We start from the raw sequence: 16,766 nt of genomic DNA on the forward strand, positions 1-16,766 counted from the left end.
TGAGAGAAGAAGGGAGAAATATGAAAGGAAATGGGAGAAGAATATGGAGATATGAAATGATAATGGTGGAGAAGTAATTCACATGTTAAAATGGATTTAATCCCCTTTATTGTGAGATGTAATTTCTTTATAGAATAAAAAACAAATGGACCCATTAATCATTAGAATTAAATTGTACAATGAACAAAAATGGAAGGTTAACATGTTTTGGAGGAAAAATTTTGATTGAGAGATTGACACATGTCATGATGGACCTTTAGCTTTGATGAAAGGTTGACAGATGTCATGAGGGCTTGAGAGATTGACACATATTATGACGCTATAGGTAATAGATTAGAATTTGTTTGCAACTTTATATTATGACGCTATCATCTTCTATATTTTATTTCATGGTTTTTTAATAAAATTTATTACAAATAAAATGTAATATTCTAACACACTTATATTCTATCACATTTTTAAACAATAACAATACAAGTTGACAAACATAATAATGAATGTCGACACAATAATATAAACAAATTGCAAAGGAAGAAAATGAGGTTGTTGATGTTTTGAGACCTAATAAAATGGGCAGGATGGTGCTGTATTTTTTTTAAATATATGTATATTATTTTTTGAGACAAAAATATATGTATGGACAATATTTGAGTTATATACATTGTCAGTATATCATCCATCATCATATTTATATTTAATCATTATTGATTCTACAAAACCGGTAATTTAAATAAATGGTTGATATAATAACTATATAAATTTTTACACTAAATGGGCATAAATATTACACTCCTATTTATAACTCTATAAACCCATTTTTTTTATAAATGACATGCTTTATGAAAAATAAATAATCATTATTGTGTTGAATTATTTTATAATATTATGGATATGTGACTTAAGCAACTTTATGATCTTTTCTCCTAGAGAAATATTTATTTACTTCTTTGAATGTCTTGTTTGAGTCTAGCCGATTTCTTCTCTAGTTTTGATATAACAAAAGTAATTGAATTTGCAAACTTTTATGCACATAATTTTTATTTAACTGATTTTATGATGTTTGATAATGAACTTGAGACTTACATCATTTATATGTTTAACAATATTGAAGACACGTTTTTACCAATAAATTTATCTTCCTTTGAAGTTAGTAAGCCAATTGTAGAAAGAGATTTTGCAACTATGACAATTGTGAAATATGTTATATAATCGAATAGAAGATGCATATATGAATAACTTTCTAATGACTTATGTTTATCAAGAAGTAATTAATAACATTGACAATGAATTAATCATTGAACGATTTCAAGATGTGAAATCACATAGAGATTAATAATAAAATATATAATATATTTGATTAAATATATTTAATTTTGTAACTTGACATTAACATTTTCATCCTTTTATAGTTGATAGTATTTAATGTTTTAATTTTTAATATATATTACATATCCTGCTTCTAGATTCTAGATCCGTGTGTAGGGTTAATATAGTAATAACTAATAAGATATTACCGATCGTTTATTAAAAAAATGTTACCAACCTTCAAAATATAATTCACTGTCATGTTATAAAATAATAGGGCAATATCTAACTTTCTTTCTAATGTGAATTATGAAATGATTGATTGAAACCATAGGCTCAGAGCCACATGCAGAGCCAGCAATTTCACATGGTGGGGTGAAGATCAAACAGTATATAAAAGGACATGATATTTAATTAGGATTTAATATGTATATACTAATAGTATAAAGTTTTTTATATTGTCGACTCATCATCTATCACTCATTTGTTAATCATTATTGATTCTTAAATAAGAATAATAGAAATCAACGATGAATGATGTGTTGTGGGTATAAAAAACTTTACACTGACAATATACGTATATTAAACTCATTTAATTAACATTCTAATAACACAATATAATATAAGTACTACTAAGATATTTTGATGTTCTTTTATCTGCAATGAATTTGATATTTATCCCACATACTAATTACTTTAATATAATAAAAATATTGATAAGATATGTTTCATATACCACTAATTAATGTTAATACCGATTATTTCAATATTTTATCATCCAAAAAGCAATACCCACCACTAATCAATTATCTTTAGCAATCCCCATTTCAACTCACAAATTCTCCATTATATAGAGGCATCTATCCCACCATAGTTTTGAAGCCAAGAGCACAAAACACTTTCATAGTCCAAATTTCTCTACCAACCTCACATGCAATGAAATCTTATCATTACAATCTCAAATTCCTCTAACCAAAGATCTGAAATCTTGTTGCTTTTACTTTGTATATCAATGTTCTTGGTGGGTTTCTTAATCACTTAAATGGTTAGTAAAAACATATTATAATATATGAGCTGTGACACTATAATCTTCATCTTGTTTTTTATATATATTTTCTTAAATAAAAAATATATTATTTGTTTACTACACGCAACTAACAGTGTATAAATAATGTTGTGAAGAGATTGAACCAATTGTGATATTTTGAGGAGGCAGAAAGGAGCATCCTACATTCTCACTTGCCAAGATCCATTCATAGTAAGTGATTCCTTTTTCCACTCTTAAACCTGTTACATAAAAGTGAATATTCACTTTCCTCTTTAAAATATTACGCATGTATCAATTTAATTTATGAAAAATTAAAAACTCAATTTAGTACTCAAACATTGTAAATATGAGTCACTATAGTCTTTGTCATGAACCATAAAAAATGCTAAAAATATTAATTTGATCTATGTTTGATATTTTGGTTTTTTTTATTTTATATGGATCAGATTAATATATACAAAATATTTAAAGGAAAAAAATAGATATTTATTCTAAATTATTATGTAGTGAGGGGTAGTGATGTTAACTTTGGATTAATGCTGAATTTTACTCTTTAATTTTAATATTTTATTTGACTATGACAATGTATTTATATGATAATTTTATTTGAGAATTGATGTTTTGTTTTGTTTGAGAGCTTCATTATTGAATTATTAAATTGTAACAATTAAGCAGTCACTTAAGTTATTATGTTTTAGCAAATCCTTACTTCTTATAATTTAGTTATTTTGGATTAACTTTTTTTAACGTTTCATTTCAAAATCAATTGACAATGAGAGAAATAGTTTAATAAGTATTTAAATCATTACATAGATAGAGAGAGACAAGGGATGTGTGACTTACTTCCTAACATGTACCAACCACAAAAGCCCGTAAGATCGGGCAAAAATCTTACTTTTGATCCATGACTGTTAGTGCATCTTTTGGCTCATGAAAACCAAAGAAAGTTGGACTTTGACCCTGATACCAAGATAACTCTTTATGATGGTAAAAAGATTGGTCAAAGTCAAATATGAGTTAGCCTAAATAATTTATTACGTAAACAAAAGTCATTACAAACGATAAAATAATAATGACTCAAATATTAACCAACAATGTAAACATAATTTACATTCTTACTTTGGATAATTTGTTTAGTAATTATTATAGCATACTTATTTTATCCTAATATATATTGTAGCAGGTGGTTGATAATATTAGGTCTATAAGCATACACAAAAAATGGTGTCCATAAAATCATCCTACATTGTGATTCCAAATGAACCAACTCCAAAGGGTCTTTTGTGGCTATCCCACAATGACCAAACAGTGCGTTGGGATCATACCTCTTCTATCTACATTTACAAGGAACAACCCAACCTTGATGCCATTGAAATATTGAAGGACTCACTCTCTAAGATTTTAGTCTCATACTATCCTATAGCTGGTAGATTGAGATATGCAGAAAATGGTAAATTGGAATTAGATTGTAATACAAAGGGAGTGGAATTGGTTGAAGCTGAAAACACAAAAACATTGGCTCAATATGGTGATTTTTCACCTAATGAAACTTTCAAAGAACTTATTCCTAAGGTTGATTATACTCAACCAATAGAGGACATTCCCTTAATGTTGGTGCAACTAACAAGGTTTTATGGCATTGATCAAGGTGTTGCCATTGGAGTTTCTTTTTCTCATCCTTTGACCGATGGGTTTGGCGCTATTCGCTTCATTAACTCATGGGCCAAGCTAGCTAGGGGAGAAACTTTAGAGGCTTCTGAATTGTTTCCAGTACTGGATCGTTCAATACTAAAATCCCCGCATCCACCATCAGCACCACGTTTCGATCATGCTGAGTTCAAGCCTTTGCCTCTCATGCTAGGGAGTTCTGATCACTTAGCTGAGCAAGGGAAAAAGCTTAGTGTGGTAACATTGAAACTCACATTAGAGCAAGTTGAGGGGCTGAAGAAGAAAGCAAATGATGAATCTCAGAAAGAAGGGTCAAGACCTTATAGTAGATATGAAGCTATTGCAGCATATATTTGGAGATGTGCATCTAGGGCTCGTGAACTTGATCATCTTCAACCAACTCAACTTCGATTCGTTGTCGATTTTCGTAACAGATTGAATCCACCTCTTCCTAAGAATTACTTTGGAAATGCTTTTACTCCAACAGTGACACCAACATGCTATATTGGAGACATTATATCAAAGCCATTAAGCTATGTTGCCCAGAAAATAAGAGAAGCAACTGAGCTTATAAAAAGTGATTATATATGGTCACAACATGATTTTATTAAGTGTCATGAGAAACTTAATGAGTTAAGACCCTCCTTTCAATTTCAAGAGAAGCATAAGAAAAACTCTCCATTTTTTGGAAACCCTAACCTTAATGTTGTGAGTTGGATGCATATGCAATGGCTTGAAGCAGATTTTGGTTGGGGGAAACCTATGTATTTTGGTCCAGCACTTGTGTGCACAAGTGACAAAGCATACCTCATTAGAAGTTCTAATGATTCCATCATCATATCTATGCATTTTCAAGTAGCACACATGCCACTTTTTATCAAGTTCTTTTGGGAGGATATTTAATAAAGATGGTAAACTTTGGCGTAACAATATTATTGTTTGTATTGTCATATAAAAGTTATCTGTTCAAATCCTGAAAACAGTCTATTCCTTTATGAGGATAAGACTGCATACATTAATTTCAGTTTCCGTTAGGTTGCAGCCTTTTTCACTTGATCATCCTTTTGTTGAAATATTTTATAAAATGTAGGAGTGTAATTGGTTTTAAATCAATGTAGCTTTTGGTGTCATGAGTTGGTGTTTGGCTCACATATGTGTGTGATTGTGAACTATTTGTAAGGTTTGTGTATCCATTATGTTGAATTCAGTACATTCCTTTTATTAATAAAAAATTCACTTATTATGTTATATGGATTGATCACTTAGCTTGTTATTTTGACTAGAAGAAAATGTTCAAACTTAGATATGTTATATAGTACTTAGGTTCATTACTTTCTTGACCTTGTTATAAGAAATACTTGTTTCTATCTTATTAACTCATGACCTTTATTATGAGAAACTATACGCACGTTTATATAATGAAAGAAATGGGTAATAGGAGCAAAATGAATAATGATTGGAAATTGTATGGGTTCTTATATAATCACTAAAATATATTGAATGGATAGTTGGTTTTACTAAACATGATGCTAGAATTGAATCCAGCTTCATGTAAGGAAAATATTTTATTAGAAAATACAAAAAATATTTCATGATTTTTAAGCCATGACCTTTGATGCAAGTAGACTTGCATGGTAGGTGTCCAACAAACACAAAAAGCTCCTTTAAAAAAAATCAAATGATAGATATTGTTTGTGTTCATTGAGCATGATTTCATCCCAATCTTTCTTTGGTGCAAATAGACTAATAAGTCTTTAATGACCATACATGATTTTATTCATACATGATTTTATTTAATAACATTACAATTTTTATGATTATGATCTCCTCTAAATTTTTATATCTTATTTTAGGATGTGTTTGGTGTATGTTAAGAGATAAACAAATTTCTTATCTTTGTTGATAGATGTTGGGTGATTTCAAAGTTTATATCTCACCTGCTTAAAAGTTTGGCATGTTAGTTTATCTAAATGCTTATTATACAACAATATAATCTTAAAATAGTTGTAATATCTATATTTAAATATGCTAATAAGTCTACTTTTAACTAGACCATTCTAACTCCAACAATTAAATTATATTTTTGTATAAATTTTTATATTAAAATTATATTGTAACATTACTTATATTACATTTGTATAATATTAACATTAGTACATAATATAATTAAATAGGTCTTTTGGATAACCTAAAATATGATCTGTTAAACTAAAAAGGTTTTTCAAGAAGTCTACGTCTGATTTGTTCATGAAAAAAGTCTAATACGATTCATCTTATTATAAACCAAGTAATAGGCACTGTTTTTTCTATTTCCACCCCTAATAATAGAGAACACAACTTTATCAAAATAACATGTGTGTTATATGGAAAAAGTCTAAAAATGACGCTGCAAGCAATTTTTTCTTCTCTTTTTACTTATTTCACGGGCAAAAAAATTGGCCTAATTTCGTGGATAATAAAATTAGTTTCTTTGTGTTGTACCTCGATTATGTTGATGTAGAAATCGGATTCTAATTTAAAGTACTATTGAGTTTAAAATATCTGCACCAACATATCATTCATTATTGATTTGTATTATTTTTATTTGAGAGTTAATAGTGGTTAATAAATTAATGATGAATGATTTACTAGTAGTATAAAAAATATTTGTACTGTCAATGTATAAATATTAAATCCTATTTGAAATGTGTATTTGTGAAAAGAGACTATAAATATATAATGAATTGTATAAATTGATTCATATTCTCCCCAAAAAATAATATATTGATGTATAAATTATTATTTTTAATAGGATGTTTGATGTTGAGATTCTTCACCAGATATCATCATTGCTCATTTTTAGAATATGTTTTTGGCACTTTCTAGACAAAACTCCTACTTGACTCACCTAAAATATTTCAAGGTTAGTATTAGTTTCCTTACTACTTTTTCGTTTCAAATAAGTTTATTATTTTTTAAAACTCTTCAATAACTAATAAGGCGTTAGTTTAGTGATCTAAGTTTTCCTTAATTTTTATGATGGCCAAAAGGTTAAGGATTCGATTCTTAGGAATGATACTTGTTAGGAAATACAACCATACATTTCAAAAAGGATTAGTTCCTTATCCAAAAGGTTAAAGAATACCTTTGTAAATACGAAAAAAGTCTAACAAATAAATCTTTTTCATCAACATAATAAAGATAGATGTATTGTTATGGGCCACCTTATGTTTCTTCTTTAATAATTCACATTAAAAATTGAAAGTTTGATATTACACTGATTAATCAGTTCTTTAACATTTTGTAATAAATGTATGGTAAACATCTTATCACTATCTTATCTAAACATCAACAAACATCTTATCACTATTTTATGTACCACATTTTTAATGGAAAATAGGAAAACATAAACATTGACATGGACAAGGAGTAAATGGTTGCTTCTCATGAGTCTCATCTATCATGTTTCAATGTTTTATGGACCAAAATTAGATAGTAATTAGGGTAAGTTTAATTTAGAAATGCTACATGTTACAAGTAGATTTTGGTGACTGATTTATAAATGTGTTTTATTTATTTATAATGAATTGACATACCCCAAGACTGTGTTTCAAGGGTATGCTTCATCCCTACCCTAAGGCTCGAATTCTCGAGTCAATAAGTGAATACATTTTCTCATATCATTTTCCTCCCTTATATATTTGCTCCTATAGTGACTGTGATATCATGAACTTCTCTGCTTCTAGTGTAAGACGACATACATCTATCATCTTCAAACTTCAATAAGTTAGAGTCTCATGCGTTGAACTGTCTTTTTATTTATTTATTTACTCCTATCGCTTTCTGCTTGACTATTTATTCCCCCACTAACTACCACACAATCCCTTTACCTATTTGGGTGGGTTATGTTAGTTTAAACTAGTAAAAATCTAGTTTGACAACATTAAACTTGGTATGAGTACTTTTTCAAAAGAAAAGATTAAACTATAAAAATAAACCTAACAATCTAACTAGCACTACGTGATTGTAAATTCAATTTGAGTTTGGCTCAGTTCAGGAAAACTAGTTTGTAGTTGTGAGCATATAACTTGTAGCTATGAGCTTGGAATTGGTAGCTATGAGCTTGGAATTGGTAGTTATGAGCTTGTAGCTATAAAAGTAACTTATTAAATTAGACTTATCCGGTAAAACTAGCTTTGGAGCTAGCTGAAATTTGAAAATAACTAAAAATACGTCAAATATTTATTTATTATTTATTAAGTTATTTATTAGAAGTTTTCATTAGAGTAATTAAATACATAAATAATTTAAAATCAATTTTTTAATAATTTATTTTAATAATTTATTTATATTGGATATGCAATATTTGTATTTATTTAGAAATAATGCCCGACAAAAAAATTGGTGTTTTTTAGTTGGATGTAACTAATGTAATTATTTAAAACTTCGAAGGATAAATTGGAAAAGGAATTATTAAAAGCTATTTTTAATTTTTAAACGTTATTTCAAGTAGTTTTGTGAAAAATATGTTTCAAAGTTTCAAACATTACAAGCTTTTTTTTAAACCTATAAACTCCTTTCAATTTTTGGTTACCAAATAGCTCTAGTAGCATTGTCAAACACTACCTTTAGCTGCACTTCATTAACACCAACAAACCCAAGTTAAATGTTTTAAAAATACTAAATATTAAACACAGTAGAATTACTTTTTGATAAAAACATGTATGTACTCACATTATATAAGTTTTATAACTTGTTACTGTATCATTCATCATTCATATTTAATTATTATTAACTCTTCAAAAAAATAATATAATCAAATGGTAGATGATATAATGAATATGTATAAATTTTACACGATCACTGCATAAATATTACACTCTATTTTTTGTCACCAAATAATTTGATTAAATTAGAAGATTATGGAGGGCATAAGGAGTAATATAGAGATAATCATAATATAGGAACATTATTAAATAAATATGTTGAATTATTTCACTCCCCACTTGGGAGATAGTCACAAAATTAAGTTTAGAATAATTACATGACATACAGCCAGATTTCAATCCCCACAATCGAGATAGTGACAAGATCTCGAATAATTTCATGACATACATGTAGAATGAGTCGTTAAAAGTGGATTGAAATAAGTTGCATTTATATCACAATTGGAGTAAACTCTTCCATGTTTTTCTTAATCACTTATTGGTTAACCACTAAAGATAAAAACATCTTTATGTCGACTTACATATGATCATAATGATAATAATCTTATCATCATCTTGATCGACTTATAATCATAACGACCATCTCAACTTGATCGACTTATGATATAGTGTTATCCTCGTGATCAACTTATGATGACAATAATATTGTTATTATTGTCGAATTTTAATGATCTTATTGTTGTATGTTAGACCTAGAGATTATATAGTCAAGTAAAGACCCTTAGAAATGTTAAGTTCTATAAGATACTCAGAAGTTTCAAACTCCAACTAGAAGAAATGAGGCCTTGCATATTCTATAGTCCACTTGGTATCACTTTCCTGACACACTTTCCTATCTTTTTCAATCATCTTGGTTTAATCTAGGAGTAACAATGGATCATAAGGAACAATACATGTTGTTACTAAAGCACACAACAATTTTGAATGGCACGAAATAATCGTTACTGGCTGAGTCACGACTAGTTCGCTCTCCTCAAGACGTTTCGTGGTACTAGTAAAATTATGCAAACAGACTATCAATCACCTTGTTCGCACGATAAAACAGTTCAATTCTCTGTTATACGATTTTTTAGTGTAGTGTAAGAATCGTTCTCGAATACACCCACAATATGGTTACCGGTGCCAATTCTCGAATTCCCACAGCATGGCTACCCGTGTCAATTCTTTTTTCACAATACTGACTACCATTGTTAGTTCTCAAAATCCCCACTTTGGCTGCCTGTTATTTATGATTTTGTATCTTTGTTTTATATTATGTATCATGCAATTAAAGATCCTACGATTGGTATTTCAGCAATCAAAAAGAAATTCTAACAACTTTCATCTATATCAAACAAAATTTATGGAAATTCAACAAAAAGAAGATCATTCTCAATGTAGTGTACACCATTCTATACATCAATCACATAAAATTTCCCTGCTTTGAACTTAATACATATTGAAATTTTACCATAGATGAAACTATTAAGGCACATTGATTCTTTGTAGAATCATAAATCTTCTTCTACTAGCACTCTCAACATGTTCACCAAGTTTTTCAAGATGTTCCATTCTCTTTTTCCATAATACTGAAGAATCTGATTCATTCATCTTTTCTTCATGCTCAACTACATCATTTTCTGCTGCATCAACATTTTTCTCTGCAGTGTTTTCTTCATCATAATCTTGGATTATCTGCTTCAATCTCTCAACCACTTGCCTCATTGTCGGCCGGTCTTTCGCACTCTTACGTAGACAACTATCCGCAAGCTTCGCCACCTTTCGTGCTCCACTAATCGAATATTGTCCTACAAATGCCGAATCCATTATCGATTCGAACCTTTTGCTGTCAGGAGGATACTGTTTTATCCACTCCAATAGTTTTTGCTCCATTTTAGGCCTATTTCTTTCCAATGATCGCCTGCCCGTAAGGATTTCATATAGCACGACGCCGTAACTCCACACATCGCTCTTCGCAGTGAGATGGCCTGTCTCGACGTAATCCGGAGCAGCATAACCATATGTCCCCATCACCTAACATAACAAAAAGTTCACATAAGCACTGCATAATCTTGATCATGAAGTATAAATGCATCATTGCAAGCATTAATTCTTTTGCTTATAATTCGAAAGTCGTATTTCGGGGTATACACTATGATAGTACACATTGGAAGCTAAATCATCTAACAAATTAAAATCATGTAAACTTTGAAGTTTATAGTCGAATTATATCCACAGAAAAATGCAGCATAATAGTCTCTAATATTCAAATTCTCTGAGATGAAAAATACATTACACAAACACAAATGTAATGAGCAAATACTAATGAATGAATATAAGACACACAACACTTACAGCAGTGGAAACATGAGTATCCCCTGCAGCTGGACCCTCCCGGGCGAGTCCGAAATCAGAAAGTTTTGGCTTTAAATTTGCATCGAGTAATACATTCGACGATTTAAAATCTCGATATATCACCTACAGTATTAGTATACAGAATGTTAGAAGTAGAAGCAGAAAAGTTAAGCAGAGCTTATAGCAAGATAAGTTAGAGATTATCACATGCTTAAGCTTCTTGATTAAATGAATAGTTAACCAATTAGCTAAGAAAATTTCATGGTTGTTAACAAATTTGAACTTACCTTAAGTCTTGAAATCGATATTTATCTATTCCTGTGCGCTAGGCCGAGATCGGTAGACACATTCGTAAGTTCAATTTCCTCTTTACTTAGGGAGTCCTTATGGTAGAACTCCCTTCTAATCAACATCTTAAACTTTCTCAAGACGTGTCATCCATAATCAGTGTTTTAAATTGCGGTCGCCGTTGCGGTTACTGTGATTATGGTTATTCTATCTAAAACAAGACTAGAATAGACTCTGCTAAACAGGGAGAGAATCCAAGGCCAGAGGTTTCGTCAACAAATTGAATTATTTGTTATAGATTCACAATCATGATACCGTTTTTTGCACATGAATGGTTTGAGTCATTAGCATGCGCCCTCGTGTGAAATCGTGTTGCGTTCGTGACTCCTACCTTGTTCTTAAATCATAATTTAATTAGTAGAAAGGGGCATCGAAGATTGAACTTGAGTCTTGACACTAGTAAAACCGAATGCGTATCTTTAACAGTTTTTCGATTGGGGAAAGTAGGTATATTAACTAAATAATCATATTGCTTTAACTGGTACCTGAACTTCTAATTCTTCATGCAGATAAGCTAACCCTTGAGCTGCTCCAAGTGCAATTTCAAGTCTTGTTTTCCAAGGAAGAGGGTCATATGCTTTCTCGAAAAGATGAGATTCTAAGCTTTTATTCGGCATGTATTCGTACACGAGTAGTCTCTGGATCCCTCTTTCGTCATCCGAAGCACAGTATCCGATAAGCTTGACAAGATTCGGGTGCTCCACAACACCAAGAAACTGAACTTCAGCTAACCATTGCTTATGACCCTACATGTCAAGAACATAAATCGAAGAAAGGCCAAAAGAATTTTTGTCAGATTCTTGAGGCATTCATTACATAACATTTTTGTGAATAAACGCAACAATGAAGAAATTTGTGTCAAGAGGCCTGCCAAATACGATATAATATTATGATGTCGATACTGCGAAGCTCATGAGCTACCATATGAAGAATCGAGATAACATTTCGGACCAGCGAAGCTGCCTTCAATACGAAGAAATCGGTATAGTTCACACATTTATTCTAAAAGATTAGTGAGTTTCATACCTGTGATGCATCCTTGTTAAGCCTTTTGATAGCAACTAAAACAGGATCACCATTCCCTTCAACATGCTTGATTGAACCTTTATATACACTCCCGAATCCGCCTTCTCCGATCTTAAGAAGCCTGCTGAAATCATTTGTTGCATGCTTGAGTTCCGTGAAGGAGAAGGCCCGCAAATTGCGAGCCTTCTCCTCGTACAGTTCGGGTATACCGCGATACGAAGTCGACGATGAGCATGAAGACTTGGTGACTCTTTCAGGTTCAGCACCTGAAAACTGAGATAATTTCTTGTGACCCTCTTTCAGTTCAGGTGCTGATATTTGCCTATTGCTCTTTGATTTGTCTTTAAAGTAGTAAAAGCAATTCATTGCATACAATTAAGTATGATTCTTATGCATTATCTTTTATCAACATGTAATGAATTCAACAAATTACCATGCAAAAATGAATCAAATTACTATACTAATTTCATTACCACTAGAAAAGAAGAAAAGCATAGCCAAGTAATGATACCTAGTACACATGCAAAATGAAGCATAATTTGTTAATTCTGGTATATATAAATAAAGAAAGAACAAAAGGGTTGAAATTGAAGAGTAAAATGAATGCACTCTCGATTTATATATGGTCAATACATTATCTATCGTTTATTTATACTGCTTTTTCTAAAGAGTCAATGATCATTAACTATAAATAGTAGATGATACAATGATAGTGTATAAATATCTTACATTCTCGATGGATAAATTTTTTTGTCAATGAACAATCTTCACATGTGCATAGAACACAAAAAGTGTTAAAAGGGTGTGTGTACATTGAAAATGGTTGAACCATGCAGATGCACCAAAAGAAGAGTGAAAACGGAACACATCCCTATGTATTACTTTGCTTGTCCTTTCATTTACATATCTTTGTCACAGAAATCAAAGACCAAAAAAACAAAGTAACAAGAATTACCTATCCCATAATTTTCTTGTCTTTATATCTTGAACTAATTAAATTTCATGAAATAATATTAAAATATTAATTTCTATTTTTATAATTTTTATTTTTAAATAAAAGAAGTTTTCTCATTAGTTCGGGATACCAAATAAGACATGAATGGGGATGTGTGATAAGCATTCGAAACAAAAGACCACTTCTCATTCTGTGTTTTCATTGGTTGCACAATAAATGCAACCTTAAAAGTTGCCATCATTTCAAGTTTCTATTCTGTAAGGCAAAATAAAATATTTCAAGATATTAATTCAGTAGATAAAGTAAAGTTGAGGTATATCTACCTTGATTATTTAAATGTGGGTAAATCTTCACTCTCTAACTTTAAACTTAAACTATATGCAAGACAATCTTATTCTAGTTAAAAAATATCTTATTTATATCAGTTTTTGACAATCACAAAAAAATTATTTCTAGATTTCACAAAAAAAATTATTAGAAATCAACATGTTATATTCTCACTTTATTTGTTTTTATTTTGGAGTATACTACGAAACTAATAATAATATAATAATAATATATATATATATACTATATATAAAAGTAAAACATGGTGTAATTTTTATTTTCTGTTTTACCTTTAACATTATTTAATTTTTACAAAAAACTATACAATTCTAAGTAATCACCATCAACACATTAATTAACCACATATCTCACTTAGATTGAACATTATCATAAATACAAAAAATATAATATAAAGTGTATCGAATACAACAAATACATTCTAATTCTAAAAAATTGAATACGTAGTATCATACAATATTCACCAGCAGACATGAAGTACCTGTACACACTAGTAATAATAATTTCTAAAACTTTTATTCCATTTCTAACACCATTTCATTATTCTTTCTTTGTGAGTTATGTCTTAATTAATTCCATATAATTTGGTCTAGTAGTGTGTGCTTAAGGTTACATCAAAGGTAATTAACTTGGTTTCTTTTGCAATTAGTTTATACTCTTTTAGAATCAACAAGAAAATAACAATATTGTTGATGTGAATAGCAAAATGTCTTTACTTTTCATGTATATTTTTTATAATTAGTTTTAACTCCATCAATATTAGCAAGTTTAAATAATCAACAATTATAAATGAGCTCATCTTGCTCATTTCCTACCTTAGTGCTCTTGTGTGTTGTGTTGGGAGATCTTGATGTATCATTCTTTCATGGGTTAAGTGGAAGAAGTATATAAGTGAGTTTGACACCATATCTTCATCCAAAATCTTAAGGTATTAGGCCTATGGGTCTATCTACTTCTATGCTCTTTAAGTCATCCATTTTTGCACAATATGCGACTTATTTATTCACACTTGGAATACCCAACTTATTGGTATCTTGTTCATTTTTTAGCAAGTGTCATCTTTGGTGTGTCTCTCTATTAATTCCCTTTTTTGTGTTCTCTTTTTTCATTCATGTGTGTTCTTTCTTTTTGGCTCACTTGTGTGTCATTTAAGCAATCTTTCTCTTTGTCAATCTTTAATTTTCTCTTTTTTTAATCTTATCTTTCTTTGATCTTCAAGCACTTCAATTGGAGTTAAAGATGCAATGTTTGCTTTCTTATCAAATCTTCCAATTGATTTTTGAATGCTTCAAGAAATTGTTTAGTAGTTGTATCTTCCATACTTAGAGCATAGTGTGCATAATATTAAAATTAATGTTATAAAAGAATATTTTATTTATTAATGATTGATTTATAAGTGATATATGTCGCATTCTTATAGTGTAAAAAAATGTATAATATAAATTTGTATGAGAATATATCATTGTTCAACTATAAAATTCCAATGAACCAAATGATGAAGATTGGAAGTTTATATTTTGTGGTTGATTATAAGAAAATAAATTAATTTATTATCAAAGCAAAGTTAACACTTTTAACCAGTTTTGTGAGAACCGGATCGTACTAGGCGGTTTGATCAGTTTGATCACTGACCGGACTTGATAACATGGCTATGGTTTACAGTCTTAACCAAATGAGAGTTAAACCAGAATAATTTGGGAAGTAAACCAGACAATTTACTTAAAATTAAAAACCTCCTTCCGAAAATATCTATCTTATGAAGAAAAGGGAATAAATTAAAAAGGTTTAATTTTTAATCTTCTCCTAAAATAAATAATTTAAATGAAAATAATCTTTGATTAAATAATTTATAATTCTAACATTATAATTTTAAATATTTTGAAAAAGGTTTAATATAATAAAAATAAAATTAAATCTATAAACAAGTTTGTCAAACATCGAAAACTGGAAAAAATAAATGAAGAAAAATCTAAAATTCTTATTCAGATAGACAAAGACCTGCTTTGAAAATATGTATGTGAAGGAAAATAAATAAATGAAAAAGTTTGAATTTGGCACCTTCCCATAAACTAAAATAATTTAAATGAAAAATATATAGACCAATTAATTTTTTCAAAAAATTTAAATATATGGAGAAATTAAATTTACGTATGATTAAATCTACAATTGCATTTGATAAACACTAAAAACAGGGGGAACGATAAATGAAAAAGATATGGTAAATTATTATTGTAGAATCTCTTTTTTTGTTGTTGAAATATCCATGCTGTAAAGGAAAATAAATAAATGAAAATTTGTTTTATCATTTTTGTCCTAAAATAGAACAATTCATAGTTTACTTTTCTAATTATAGTTTATTTTTATGTCATAATTATATTATTATTTTTAAAATTTATTGTGTTACTATTATTATACACAAAAGTTTTCATTTTATATTATCTCGATAGTAATGATTATTATTTTATATTATTACATAGTAGATGTATATTGAGAATAATGGTTTGACCTATATGAGAGACTGTTTAATGCTTATAGATAAAAATACATTATAAAAATATATTAGACTCAAGTATTCCATAAATAACATAATTGAATCTGAAGAAAAAAAATTGGGTTTTCACATTTGTATGAGTTTGTTTAAGTTTTAAATAAAATAAGAATGATGAGTGTAATTAAGTTAAACAAAATATAATATATTGTGGAGATAAATTCAAATAGCATAAAAGATGATGTTTCTTCAGTACTTTTGGCTTGTTACAGTATATTATAAGAATGATTTAAATGACATCTCGTTATAATATTTGATGTATTTTGTAACGAACAAAAATAATGAAGATATGTTGACTGTTACACTATTTGAACTTATCTACATAATGTATTATATTTTGTTTAATTTAATTTTATTCATCATCCATATTTTATTTAAAAGATCACACTACTAATTATGAAAATCGCTCCTTCTTTAGTTAAATTGTATGGAAAATGTCTCAACCAAAATATGTTATTGGTATGAGAGCCTATACAACTATAG

The 16,766-nt window shown here is 29.2% G+C and overlaps 2 protein-coding genes and 1 long non-coding RNA gene across 4 annotated transcripts; 2 read left to right on the forward strand and 1 right to left on the reverse strand.

Moving 5' to 3' along the window:
* Window positions 2,279–16,193, forward strand: LOC109325072. Its single transcript, XR_002105072.1, has 4 exons — window positions 2,279–2,350; window positions 2,488–2,605; window positions 3,297–3,299; window positions 16,183–16,193. It is a non-coding gene; the product is annotated as an uncharacterized LOC109325072 (long non-coding RNA).
* On the forward strand, window positions 2,527–4,953 carry LOC109325045 (spermidine hydroxycinnamoyl transferase-like). Of its 2 annotated transcripts, none has more exons than XM_019557192.1 (2): window positions 2,527–2,563; window positions 3,537–4,953. In XM_019557192.1, the coding sequence occupies exon 2, from the start codon at window positions 3,575–3,577 to the stop codon at window positions 4,922–4,924; it is 1,350 nt and encodes a 449-aa protein (XP_019412737.1). In that variant the 5' UTR covers window positions 2,527–2,563; window positions 3,537–3,574; the 3' UTR covers window positions 4,925–4,953. The 2 variants fall into 2 exon arrangements, with proteins under 2 accessions (XP_019412737.1, XP_019412744.1); XM_019557199.1 differs by having other exon boundaries at window positions 2,548–2,563; window positions 3,534–4,953.
* LOC109325063 (probable serine/threonine-protein kinase PBL19) lies at window positions 10,187–12,801 on the reverse strand. The gene is made up of 4 exons (XM_019557207.1): window positions 12,436–12,801; window positions 11,895–12,155; window positions 11,062–11,184; window positions 10,187–10,740 (listed from the first exon to the last, which is right to left on the reverse strand). The coding sequence occupies exons 1-4, from the start codon at window positions 12,799–12,801 to the stop codon at window positions 10,192–10,194; spliced, it is 1,299 nt and encodes a 432-aa protein (XP_019412752.1). The 3' UTR covers window positions 10,187–10,191.

Source organism: Lupinus angustifolius, chromosome LG01 (assembly GCF_001865875.1).
Source record: "Lupinus angustifolius cultivar Tanjil chromosome LG01, LupAngTanjil_v1.0, whole genome shotgun sequence".
In the NCBI taxonomy this organism is placed as follows: Eukaryota; Viridiplantae; Streptophyta; class Magnoliopsida; order Fabales; family Fabaceae; genus Lupinus; species Lupinus angustifolius.

What these genes read in the sequence shown, in the direction of transcription:
- LOC109325045 (XM_019557192.1), top strand. Translation starts at nt 3,575, where the DNA reads ATGGTGTCCATAAAATCATCCTACATTGTGATTCCAAATGAACCAACT.
- LOC109325063 (XM_019557207.1), bottom strand. Translation starts at nt 12,801, where the DNA reads ATGAATTGCTTTTACTACTTTAAAGACAAATCAAAGAGCAATAGGCAA. An exon ending in TTAACAAGGATGCATCACAG is followed by an intron (nt 12,156 to 12,435) that starts GTATGAAACTCA and finishes CTTGACATGTAG; the next exon opens with GGTCATAAGCAATGGTTAGC. An exon ending in ATACTCATGTTTCCACTGCT is followed by an intron (nt 10,741 to 11,061) that starts GTAAGTGTTGTG and finishes TTGTTATGTTAG; the next exon opens with GTGATGGGGACATATGGTTA.